At 39.0% G+C, this 12,184-nt stretch overlaps 1 protein-coding gene across 7 annotated transcripts in view; it reads right to left on the reverse strand.

Annotated features, from left to right (window-relative positions):
• The window catches only part of CAMK2D (calcium/calmodulin dependent protein kinase II delta), a 114,556-nt gene that overhangs the window by 26,919 nt on the left and 75,453 nt on the right, over positions 1-12,184 (reverse strand). For all 7 annotated transcript variants that reach the window (XM_027716832.2, XM_039384984.1, XM_039384986.1 and 4 more), the window contains 7 exons: positions 10,256-10,358; positions 7,303-7,386; positions 6,238-6,332; positions 5,577-5,699; positions 4,851-4,934; positions 4,234-4,276; positions 357-394 (listed from right to left, as the gene is read on the reverse strand). In XM_027716832.2, the coding sequence (XP_027572633.1) occupies positions 357-394; positions 4,234-4,276; positions 4,851-4,934; positions 5,577-5,699; positions 6,238-6,332; positions 7,303-7,386; positions 10,256-10,358 (570 nt within the window). The remainder of the gene's footprint in view (positions 1-356; positions 395-4,233; positions 4,277-4,850; positions 4,935-5,576; positions 5,700-6,237; positions 6,333-7,302; positions 7,387-10,255; positions 10,359-12,184) is intronic.

Consider the following 12,184-nt stretch of genomic DNA (forward strand, 5'->3'; position numbering starts at 1 on the left):
AACACAGAGGCAATAGAGCTGCAGATAAACACTGATGCCTACAAAGCTAATGTGCCCACCACCAAATTGTTATTATAAGCTAATTAATAACTTTGAGTCATTAATTACACAAACATCCTTCATTAAAATAGCAAGAAAAGCATTTTCTCTGGTAGTTTTCTATCTTCCACTTATTTAATGCTTGTTTTGCAAGTATTCCTTTTACTTAAGCTTCACCTACTAACTTTAACCACTTCATATACAGAGTGAGAAGCACTTACTAACAAATTCTATGGAGGAAAGAAACAATAATCAATTCTAAAACCTGGCAGAAGTTACAGGCAGGTGGTGACTACTACAACATATTTTAAACCTACCTTAACTCCGTCCGGCTTTTTCAGTAAACTCTTGGCTGCTGTAAAACGAGACAAATAAGTTCAGTGTCAGGTGGGTCCCCCTGAGCTCACCCAGCAAACCCCCACTGCCTCCCAGCTCCAGACACGTGCTCAGCTTTTATTTCCTCCTTTTGTTGCTCTGAGAAAGGATGTCTTTAAGAAACTACCGATCCTTTAGACCCCCACACCTCTCTTTTTCCACCGATTAAAGCTGTAGGTTAACTGTACTTATCCAAGGAGAGAGCTCCTCGGGTGGCAGAGAGGAAATGGAAGCAAGGTGAGTGTAAAAGCAGCAGCTTTGGATATTTTCATTTTTTCAACTGCAATATATTTATATTTGCTGACGGGATAATTTGATACAACTATGAAAAAATATTGTCCTGATGGCAGGGACTCGGACCAGGGGTTTGCAGAGTATCTTCATGGTGTTATTAATATGACAGCGACAGAAAAGTGATCAATAGGAGATCAAAAAGGTGCTCAGAGAGCATGGGGAGGTGCAATGCTCTCTGTACCACCTTTGGGGATTTCCCACCAGGACAGCATCAGTCTCCTTGTGTGAAAGGTCAGGACAAATAAGAAAGGAGGGACAATTTGTTTTGGAGGGTTGATTCCCAGCAGTCAGTAATAACAAATCCTAGGCTTTCCCTCAGCTTCTAATGAAGAAAACTTGCTATTTTCTCAGTTGTGTTGTATGGTGATCAAATCTCTTCAAAGCAGTGGAGTCTGATGGGCAACATTTCATTTGCCTTAACGTTATTAACGTGTCAGGCTTTCAATTCCCCCACTTGAAACTGGCACCAGATCCTTCTGAATTCCTAAATTTGGAGGGCTAACGTGCAAACACGCACAGCGTGGCTCTGAACCCGAAAAGGTTTCCAGCAGAAATCCACGCTGGCTGACCTACCACATCCAAATAAACTATTCACTAAAGCGTGAATGCTTCATGACTCACTGCCAAAGACTTGGAGAATAATAAATTACACAACGAGCCCGCCGTGATTTGGGTTTTATTGTTGTTTATGACCCAATCTTCCCATCAGAAAGTGTTCTACAGCTCAGGCTGTAAGAAATTCCTGTTCTGTGTGTAAGGGACAGTCCTGCTATGGAGATCTCATCATTCCTGCCATCCTTATCTTTAAAAAAAACCCCAAACCTATAGGACCTTGCAAGCCTAAGGCTTGAAATACTGAGTATTCAGTTTACACTTGAAGTTAATTCTTGTAATTGTGGCTTATTTTTCAGCTACACCTGCATTAAGTGCTCATTTTAGAGCACAGAAAATGTAGGATCACCTCAGCAACCATCCAGAAATGACTCATCTCCATTATTGTGTTGCTTACATGAAAAAACCTGGAAAGTGAAGCCAGGTTAATGTTCTATAATTTCATTAATATATCAGCCCTCCAGTGTAATAATTATGGACATCAGCCAATACCACCATTAAAACTCCCACAAGGCCATGACTTACCACTAAAATGAACAAAAATAAATTTGCCTGGACCACTGAATGTTTTTATTTACAGAAACATGTGAGTAAATATTGAAAACAAATTGTTTTCTATATATTTTTGAGGTAGGACACTCCCTGTTGCAATGCGTGCTTACAGAACCTGATGCAACACGGCTTTAGTTTTCACATTCCCAAAAATATTGTGGGCACTCCATTAACTTCAGGAATTCATTTAGGGAAAGCAAAAGGGAGGAGCTATTTCTCAAACCTAAGGCCAAAAAAGCCAGAAGTTAACTGCTTTCAAAGCCTCTTTTATACCCTTAGCCCTCACAAAAAATATGGGAAAACATAAATTAATTCTTACAGGCTGCTGTAGGTCCTTTTGCTAAATTTGTGCACGACACTTGTGAGTTCTTTATTAATGCTTAACAAACATTACATGTTCTATGTAAAGAAGTGAATGAAAGCCAGGGCACCAAAAGCAATAACAACAAGTATTGAAGTATTGTGTGTATGGCACTGCCAGCATGTCCTTCCAAGTGTGCCCAGGGTGGATTCTTATGCAGTATTCCATGTTACAGGACATATTCCGTGCTCAGCTGCCTCTGGTGCTTTTGGCTTGGAATGTATTTTTAATAGTATTTTGACTCATCATTCTTTAATCACAGATACTGCATACAAATCAAATATTTAAAGAATTTGCGGGAGCAAAGCAATCAGCAGATTCTAAATTAAGCTCACAATGAAAGATTTCTTGCAACTACAAGCAAGAGCTATAAATAAAACCTAAGGCAGCACTAATAGGCCAGAAAGCAGACTGAAAGGGAGTGGTGTTGTGACAACATGGAGAAATTAAAGTGATTGAGGACAAACAGCAGCTCGGATTTAGAAGAGAGAAAAGATGTTCCTTTCACGTGCTGAGGGTCTTACCTCACAAGAAATACACATTCCACATAAAAAGAAGAAAAAAAAAAAGGAAAATAAAACACTTTTATAACCACATCGTTATGGACAAATGACCTTCAAAAGCATGCTGTGCAATGAAATACAGTGAATAAATAAACTGAAAAAATAGAAGTGTCATCAAGAAAAAACGTGGGTCATTATGGTGTAAAACATGGGATGATAAGTGAAAAAAATAAAATGAAAAAAATCCCAAAAACCCTGTTTGCTTTTCATGCTGAAGTACTGTTTTAAAACTACTTCAGCTTTTTTGGTTCGTGGAAGTTGAATTTGACCCTCACACATCTAGACAGTGACAGTTATGAAAAGGGATGAGGAATGATTTATTCGTTTGATATTTAACAGTAATTCATTCTTACAAGATGTGCAGCCTACAGCCTTCCCACCTTTAAAGTGAATTGGCAGACACTGGCGACTCATTAAGCACTAACTCAAGGTAATTTAAATAAATGTAATCTTCTGTGCTTAGGTGTGTATTAAATAAAGGAATTCACTAAGAAAGAAATTGTATTTCAAATACTATGCAAATTGAACAAGTTGCTCTTGCATTCATGATTATGTAATTTTTTTTTGGATGAGTCAGTGCTTATTATTATTCAAAACATGCCCAAAGCACTGCCATGTTTTTGTCTGTACAGTAATTTATGTTACACTCCAACAGTTACATCACAGAGTAGGAGGATAAGTAGAATTACTGATGTTTAAATCTGGTGTTCTTTTTCACTACTCACTCGAAATCTCGAATGGCAAAATGAAAAATTCAACATAGCATCAAGATTTTGGCAATACTACTATTGAGGACAATTCTAACTCTACTAACAGCAAATGTGTTTCAGCTTTTGTTACTAAAATTTGTTTAGCATAAAGACTTAAATCTCCAGGACATCACTACAAAATTATTTTATAAAGAGGAAACAAATCTTTTTATATCCAGCTAAGCATTGCTGGGCACTAGAAGAGAAGGAATAGGAAAACTCATGTTACAATGTTTCTTACTCCTTAGCAAAGCAATCAAGAAATGAATGTGTATTTATTTTTTAATACAGGATGCAACAGAATCATGGAATGACATCACATAATAAAAAGAAGTTTTTAGATGTTGTTTGGTGAGTCTTAGGCATGTGGAGCTATAGGTAGAACTTTCAAGGTTCCTCCACCAAAACACACATGAAAACACTGTATTTTGAGAGGTAACAATCAGAAAGCAGGGAAGGAGCTCAGCTTCTACAGAAAAATCAGACTGTAACCTACAAGAGAATCTCTTTGGCCCAAACAGTTTTAATTTTGATCACTTCTGCCAAGGAAACAACTTTAGATATATCATATTTAGATGCTCCTGAATAACAGAGATCTTTCTGTACTGATAAATCCTAATCAGATTTGGGTCTTCACAGACATCAAAACACAAAGACTGGAGCTCACTCTGGAGCTCAATGAACATACCTGAGAAATTTCTGGTAGCCAGCATTGTTGTCAAAATGGCCCCCTGTGTGCACACACATTTTCTCAAATTAGCATCACACTTGTGTAAAGGTCTGAATGTGATACAACACAACAAAAAGGAAAACAGGTGCAAATTACAGCAATTACTGAATTAACCCTGAAAGAATGGATTGCCTGGGCATTACCTCTCACATGCCCTGTCACGAGAGCATTAACTGTCATTTAATCTTAATTACACACCTATCAGCCACTTGATAATCTCAAATATTTGCCATTTCTGAGTAAGTAAAGCACAAGCCGTGAGTACTCACAGCAATTATCAGCAAAATACACATCTGAATATGAAACAGACTTTACTAGCAACCTTTAGGTTCCTTTTTTTGGGGAGGAATAGCAGTTTATTTGTAAAGTACACGTTAGAGAAGTTCACATCTACAAAGTTATCCTGCCTGGCCAGCAGAAAACAAAGGATAATCCAAAAGAACAAGCTTTTAAGATCCTCATGTTAAAAGCTGGCCACCTATCAATAGCTCATTTAAGCAGAATATTCAAGAAAAAATGTACTTAGAGACCATTTGTTTTACACATGGAGCACAAGCAGAAGTTTTCATTCTTACCTTTAGTTTTCTTCTTGCATTGAATTTCTTCAAGCAATCTACAGTCTCTTGTCTGTGCATCATAGAGGCAACAGTAGAACGTTGCTGAGAGGAGAAGAAAAGAATTATTTTAAGGCACCCAGCCAGCTGTTCAGTAGTTTAATTACTCTACAACTCACATATCACAACCCACAAGGTCCAAAACTTGGCTTGAACGTCTACCTTGTCTGACTATGCAACTGTGCTCATCTTATGAGCCTTTTCTAAGTGTAAAGTCCTCTTGAAAAGTCACAGTGTGGAATATACTGAGAGCTGGAAAGCAGTCCTGGATCCAGGGACAACCAGGCAGTCTCTGCTACCTGCAAATTGACTTTTAGAAGTCTCTTAATTTCCTGCCTTTACATTTCATGCTTATCAGAATGACTACAGGGAAAAGAAGATGCAAAGCATTATCTAACTCAAAGACACTTTCTTTTATTTTTTTTTCCCCACTGAGAATTTAAAATGGCACTCTAATTTTGGCAGTGAACTCCTGCACCACAAAGTCAAGGCAAAGGAGTTCATTTCTGCAAAAGTCTTATCCCAGGCTGAGATCTCAATGTACACCACTACTGACTGTATCTGTGTCACCACAATTTTACAATTTCTAGTTACAGAGCTGCACGAGGAAGGACAGGAGTTATCCTCGGAACACTTTCACTGCTTTGTCTGCCCAATGATCCTGAGAAATCTGGGGGAATTACTTACACAGATCCAGGGATGCTTTAGTGCTTCTGATGCTGTGATACGTTTCGCTGGGTTGATGGTGAGCATTTTGTTGATAAGGTCTTTTGCTTCAGGAGTCACCGTGTCCCATTCTGGTGAGGGGAACTTCAGGAAAAAAAATGAGCATTATCTCGTACAATCTTTACATAACTTCACCTAAGGATCCACTACTGGATTGGAATAAGAGCTTAAAAATTATAAGGCTCTGCCTTTTTCTCTTCATCATTCAGAAATTGCTTAAATCTGGGGACATACAGCACTCTGTCTGTTTAATGGAATATGAATAGATGATGGTGTAAAATTCATCTGCCACCAAATCATCAGTTCTTACTTAACAACAGCTGTAATGTTTTTTGTCAGAGTACCTGTCTTTAATGAAACTATTCCTTTTGCAAAGCTCTAGAGCAGCTTGTATTTCCAGAGGTGGGCAATACACCAGCATAAGATAATACAAGAGCAGAAATAAGACTTAAATTAGCATATTCCAATAAGGTTCACGTTCATAAAATGATATTTACTATTTGGTGTGACTCAAAGATATGCAAACATCAGGAAAAATATTCTAATGTCACCTTTCACTCTATAAAGCTCCTATTTTGAGGTACAGTTATAAATAACTGAACAGGCAGAGCATGGTACATACATCATAAGCACCAGCCTTGATCTGCTGGTAAAGCCTGTGCTGGTCTTCATCCCAGAATGGAGGGTATCCCACCAGGAGGATATACAGAATGACTCCTGCAGAAAAGTCAGACCAGGATTAAGGGATTTCAAGAGACAAACTCCAGAAATTTTGCACCTAAAAATTATGAAAAATAAAAGCTTCAAGAGTGCTATCCCAGCCACTGGAAAATACTGCCCCTGTTCATACTGGGGAAAACAGAAAAGTGGGGTTCACAAGGTAAGCTCCGATGGAAAGCAGGGGCAAGAATGAGCACCTGACACAACATCAGATCAGGAACACTGAAAAACTGATGGAGAAATAACATTCCATGATTCTGGATGTCCCAGAAAATGCCTTTTTTACTTCTGGTTTTATCATGGCTTCTACCGGTGTGTGCAAGATCGTGTTCTAACTAATCTCATGCAAAGAAAATTTGGGCAAAGCAATTTATCTGTATATAAGTCAAAAGGAAATTAAAAAGACCACCTGCTAGTCTTACAGAGATGATTCACTGAGGCTAAAGAAAAGTGCTTTCATAAATACAACCAAATAAAAAGTGTGGGTAGGAGTAAAATAAGGAAGCCAGCCACTGTTCTCAGCTGGGGAGCTGCCACTGGTAGCAGTTATCTCACACTACACTGTTTCAAGAGCTGCATGATACACCAGTAGCTCTGCACTCCACTTTACAGAGCATTTAAGTTTGCAGTTTATACCTACACTTGTGGTATATTGGTCAGATCAAATCTTAGGCTGCTTGTGAAGTAAAACTAAGTATGAGCTGTTATGTTTCCTAACTAGTTAGGTGCCTTACACCTGCAGCTATTTTTGTAATCCTTTGTGGAAGTGTATTATGCATGATAACACACCTTCGTAAACAATTTTTTTTAAAAAAGAAGCTGGGAGAATAACAATAAAATCCAGTGAATACTGAATTTTATTAAGTATCGATTTTCTGATGCAGAATATAGCATATTCTGGACGTCATTTCTCACCCTTAAAACACCCCACAGTGCACTGAACACGTCTTTCAGAGTAATTTCTTACCACATGCCCACATATCCACAGGTTTTCCATAAGGATCTTTTCGTAACACTTCTGGAGAAAGGTATCCCGGGGTACCAGCAAAGCCTGTCAAAAGGCAAGGCAACTACTGTCAAAAGCTGAACGTGCTCTGCAAAAATCAAGGGATGTTTGTAAATATAAGGAACATTGAGAGAGTTCAGCTCAGTGGTATGGGAGGGCAGGTTTGTGAGTAAACAACACGTAGGGTTAGATTTAAGAAAAGCAAAGAAATCATTTAGGAGGGAAAAAAAAAAAAAGAGATTAACAGCAGCGTTCAAAATTCTTCACACAGAAGTGAAAACCCAATTCAGCCAAAGCCAGATGGTGGCAAAGTAAATGTTCAGAGATGTTCAGGCTGAGCTTTCTGAAGGGTGTTTCTTAGGATGAAGTCCACTGACTCGGGCTCAGCCTTCGCTATCCCCTTTATACAATCTTTCCACTGCAAAAACCATTTCTGTGAAGCTGTTCCACTTCTGGAAACCTCCGTCCAAAAGTTTACAGAAAGCATCTCTGAAGCAATCTAGCCTTTAAAATTTATACACCCCTCATCCTTTATTCATGAGAGGCAGTGCTGCTTTCTCCTGGCAGCAATGCAAAACGGAGGGAGAAATGTTACTTTTCTTAGGATACTGCAAAGGATAAAAACTTAATGACCATTAACAGGCTGCACCACTTCAGTGAGTGTGTCTGCTCTTTCCAGCATCTTTGCCTAACATAAATACTTGGGAATAACTTGAAAGGTGAGAATTTGGTGGCTTTCATGAAGGACCACACTGGCTTCCACTAAACTCATGAGAGACAGTGATAACATGCAGAGTGCACAGCTACAGGAAAAAGAAGCCTTTGCCCTGCAGTTGGCAATTATTTTGGAGTGGGAGGAGGAAATGAAGGAACACATTCTGTATATTCTACTGAGAAAAGAGCTAAAATATGGTCATGAAAAATCAGCTTGTTGTTTGCAGTCTCCTGATATGAGAGCTATGAATTGTTAAGGAGTACTATCACACAGGAAACACATCCTAAGCTCCTTGGAGAAGCTGAAATATAGATGTTCTAAGTAGCTTTAAATAGAGTGCTGTTTCATATCCCTTTTGGGTGTAGTGCTCTATATTAATATTTTTGCTCATTTTAAAGGGGAAATAATGTTGCCTTGACTTTAAAACTTACCACAGCTCACTGAACACTACTAAAAATAAAATCACTTGAAAATAAACTTGAAAGCAGAAATAAATACAGGACCTAGCTAAACTTATCTCTTGATGAAGATACAGAATGGATCTAAACAGAAATAACTGGTGTGGTTTTACTACATAAAATCATAGAATGGTTTGGATTGGAAGGGACCTTGATGACTCCTATAATTTTTTGATTTAAATAAGCGTCCAGAGGCACAGGACAAAGTCCTTGCTTTGGTGAGTTCATCTGCCTCACACCTTCCCAGTACATCAAACACCTCCTAAGAGGGTGGGAGGTTTCACCAAACCCTGCAACACTTTCTACAAATAGGCAAAGAACAGGTTTGTTTTGCAAACATGCAAACCAGGAAAGAATCCTGTTGTATCCAAACACACAGAGCTCGAGCCAGTTTCCTGCTGAGGCACAGCCACGGCCCAAGCAGAAAAGGGACCATCACACCAAGGGACTACACCCAGAAAAAGAGAAAAGGAAAAATAAAAGGAGAAACAAAGTAAAACACACTGATGCAGAGCTGTAGTTAGACTCAGAGCATGCCATGAATCATTAAGTGCTGCAGAATCCAGGAGAAAGCAGGAAAATCTTCTAAAAGTCAGAAAAAGTTCAAAATATCAAGTGCACTGGAGTTCATGTTCTGCCCTGTTAATGCAGTCCTAGAGCTGAAGGAAAGCACTGCGACCACTATGGAAAGATTTGGCAGAGGAAGTTCTAAAGAACGTACAGAACAAGTACCACTTTTTTTTTTTTAAAAAAACAGAGCCACGTTAGATTACTTTCTTCTTATTAGCTTGCTGACTCTTCCTTACATATATATTTTGAAGACATTCTGTTTCTTTCTACCAAGTCCCATCTGCTGATTTTGTCTTGAGGTGCTTCCTGTTTACCTGCTGTGTCTGTCATTATAACAAACCACTTGTGTTTTGTCTTGTCTCCATTCCCCTCCTTTTGTACTGGTCTATTTGTTGATGTGCAAGAGCAATCTCCTCTGTCTTTTGGGGATTACCGAAATCCATTTATATAAAGGCTGGGATTTAAAACAACAGGCTGGCTTATAAAGCTGCCAACATATGTCCAACGGTGCTGCCTGGCCATCTACATGGAGTTACAGCCTTGCCTGCAAACACTCAACATCCCAACTCCCTGTCTGCACAAAAACCTTTGTGCTTCCATTCCAACCTTTCACAGCGAGCTCACAAGCACTTGGTTCCATTTCAAACTGCACTTTCTAGCTGCTCGAAGGTAGCTGCTATAAATATTTTATTCTGTATTTTTTCCCACCTGGGATTTACAATAGATTTTATCCTGTGCTCGACACCTGTTTGGAAGGTGGTATGTGAGACACGTGCACCATGTTTGTACGTGTCCTGTTGTTTAAAATGAGCAGCATTCAGTATTTTCCCATATTTTCCTTTGGGCAGCTGTTAACTGTAACAAGCACTCTGTAATTAGTATCTGTCTACAGCCTCAGGTACTCAACCCCCTTATTTTTTCCCTTCAAGTCACATTTCAAATGCGCTTCAGAATGAAATTTTCAGGTCTCTCCAGCTGGCAGAGAATGTTTTGATGACTGGGCAGGTACACTCAGCAGTATTAACCTACTGTCTTATTCATCTGAGCACCTGCTGGGAAGCCACCCATCTCCCTCCCAGGCTCTACACCCATGTTTTACAACCAGGTGAGAGCTAGGAGGTTTAACAGCTACACTGAACAAATGGTGAGAAAAAAAATAATATCTACTTACCAAACCAAGCTTGCTGCTCTCCCTGGACTTCTATAGCCAATCCAAAGTCTGCCAGTTTTACTGCTGCTCCCTTTGATTTGCTAGCTAGAAGTAAGTTCTCAGGCTTTATTCAGAGAGAAAAAAAAATCGAGATGAGAAGATAAGTAAGTACATTTTAGACAGGTTTTCTTTTTTTTTTTTTTTTTTAGTTACAGTAGTCTGGAAAAGATCAAATACTTAGAAAAGTGAAAAAGAGGAAAAAACCCCCTGAGTTTTCTCCACGAAATTGCAAAAATTGCACTTCCCATTCCTACTTGGAAAGAGCCAGCAGGCCTGTAAAGAGCCTTCATGAGCCCATGACAGCAAGCCTAAGGACAGTGTGGAGAGGAGTCGGCCACGGTGGGAGTATGGAACTGTGACAATCCAGAGATTCCCTGTCAGAAAAATGTGGCAGAACCTCCCCCAAAGACATGGATTCTTTGATGATCAGCCTAACCTATGCAGTTTTGCAGGATTAGGCATTTCTGTCAAACAGAAAGGTTTTGCACGCCAGCTTAGCACTCCCAGCCCTATGATTATATTTATATTTAGAGGGCAGGTGTATTGACATCGCAAATCCTTCAGCAAAACCAGCACACCCACAGTTGTGCCTGCAGAGAACCTTTAGAAATAACAGTGGAAGTCAGTGAAAGTCCCCACTTGGCTTTTTTTTTTAGGGTACGTTGGTCAAGTCTGAACTCAAGTGTGCCAGTACACTCACACGGCTGAAGGAAACATAAAAACCACGAACACAACAATGGTGTTCTTAACACTGTTCATAATGTATCCTTTAATCCTCAGTTAGCAAATACATCGAATGCAAATTGTCCAAACACAACTTCATTGTATGAATGTTTACTTTTAAAAAACCAAATAACTCACTGTAGAACTCCACAGATTATTTCAGAGAACTGTGACCTTTATATAGTATAGTATTTTCTTGCCATTTCTTTCTTTCATATCTTCGTGATTTTTTAAAAAAGGTTTTGTTCTACATTTACAGAACAACAAAACCTCACTTTCAAGGCTATGGCTGTGACTCTTCAGAAGTAATTTTTGAAGTGGTCTATGACAAGGGACTTCACTATATCCAGCCTGGCACTGGGGACCCAATCCTGCAAACGCTTAAATATGTATTCCATGGTAAATCCAGAAGCAATCATATCGTTTCCAAGGGACTATTTATGTGATTACAGTTAATCTCATGCAGGTACTGAGTTTGGAAACAATTAAGATCATAAGCTTCTTTCAGTAAAGGCTATCTTTAATACATGTCAGGTATCCAGCAATATATACTTGAGCCTAATTAAGACCTCAGCCACTGTGCTACTTGTTTTAATCAACAACACAACTGGCCCTGACAAACTCTTTAGCCCAAAGGTCTTTCTTACCCTCTCATCAAATTGTAAAGGCACATTTTTTCAGCAATTTACAAACACCATTCCCTCACTTACTCCTTTGTTGCTCTGTCATAGAACAGACAACGTCAAAAACCTTTCATCACTAGTTATGTGATGATCTTCTATTGCCATATTTTTAAAAAACTGAGAGATTAAGGTAATACAATCTTTATATTCACTTACATTATCAATAATCACCTCACCTACATTATATAGCACACTGAGTGCATAGCTAAGGACTCTTCTCTAGGTTCATCAACACTGATTTAAGCAATGTCACACTCCTTGCCATTTAACAACACTAATTTCAACATACAGTCACAGAGATCTGGAAAGATTCCTCTCAGAGTGAGAGAAGTTCAGAGCAATTAATTCCTGGAACTCTGTTCTTATATAAACCTCTTAAAGCAATGGATGATCCTATTTGGCTGTGACCTTCAGGCAAGCCAGCAGCAGTGAAAAGCCTCACCCTCTCCAATGGTACACGAGCACTACCCCACTGAGCACATAA

The sequence above is a fragment of the Pipra filicauda genome, unplaced genomic scaffold (assembly GCF_003945595.2).
Source record: "Pipra filicauda isolate LSUMZ 115617 unplaced genomic scaffold, ASM394559v2 scaffold389_size666192_pilon, whole genome shotgun sequence".
In the NCBI taxonomy this organism is placed as follows: domain Eukaryota; kingdom Metazoa; phylum Chordata; class Aves; order Passeriformes; family Pipridae; genus Pipra; species Pipra filicauda.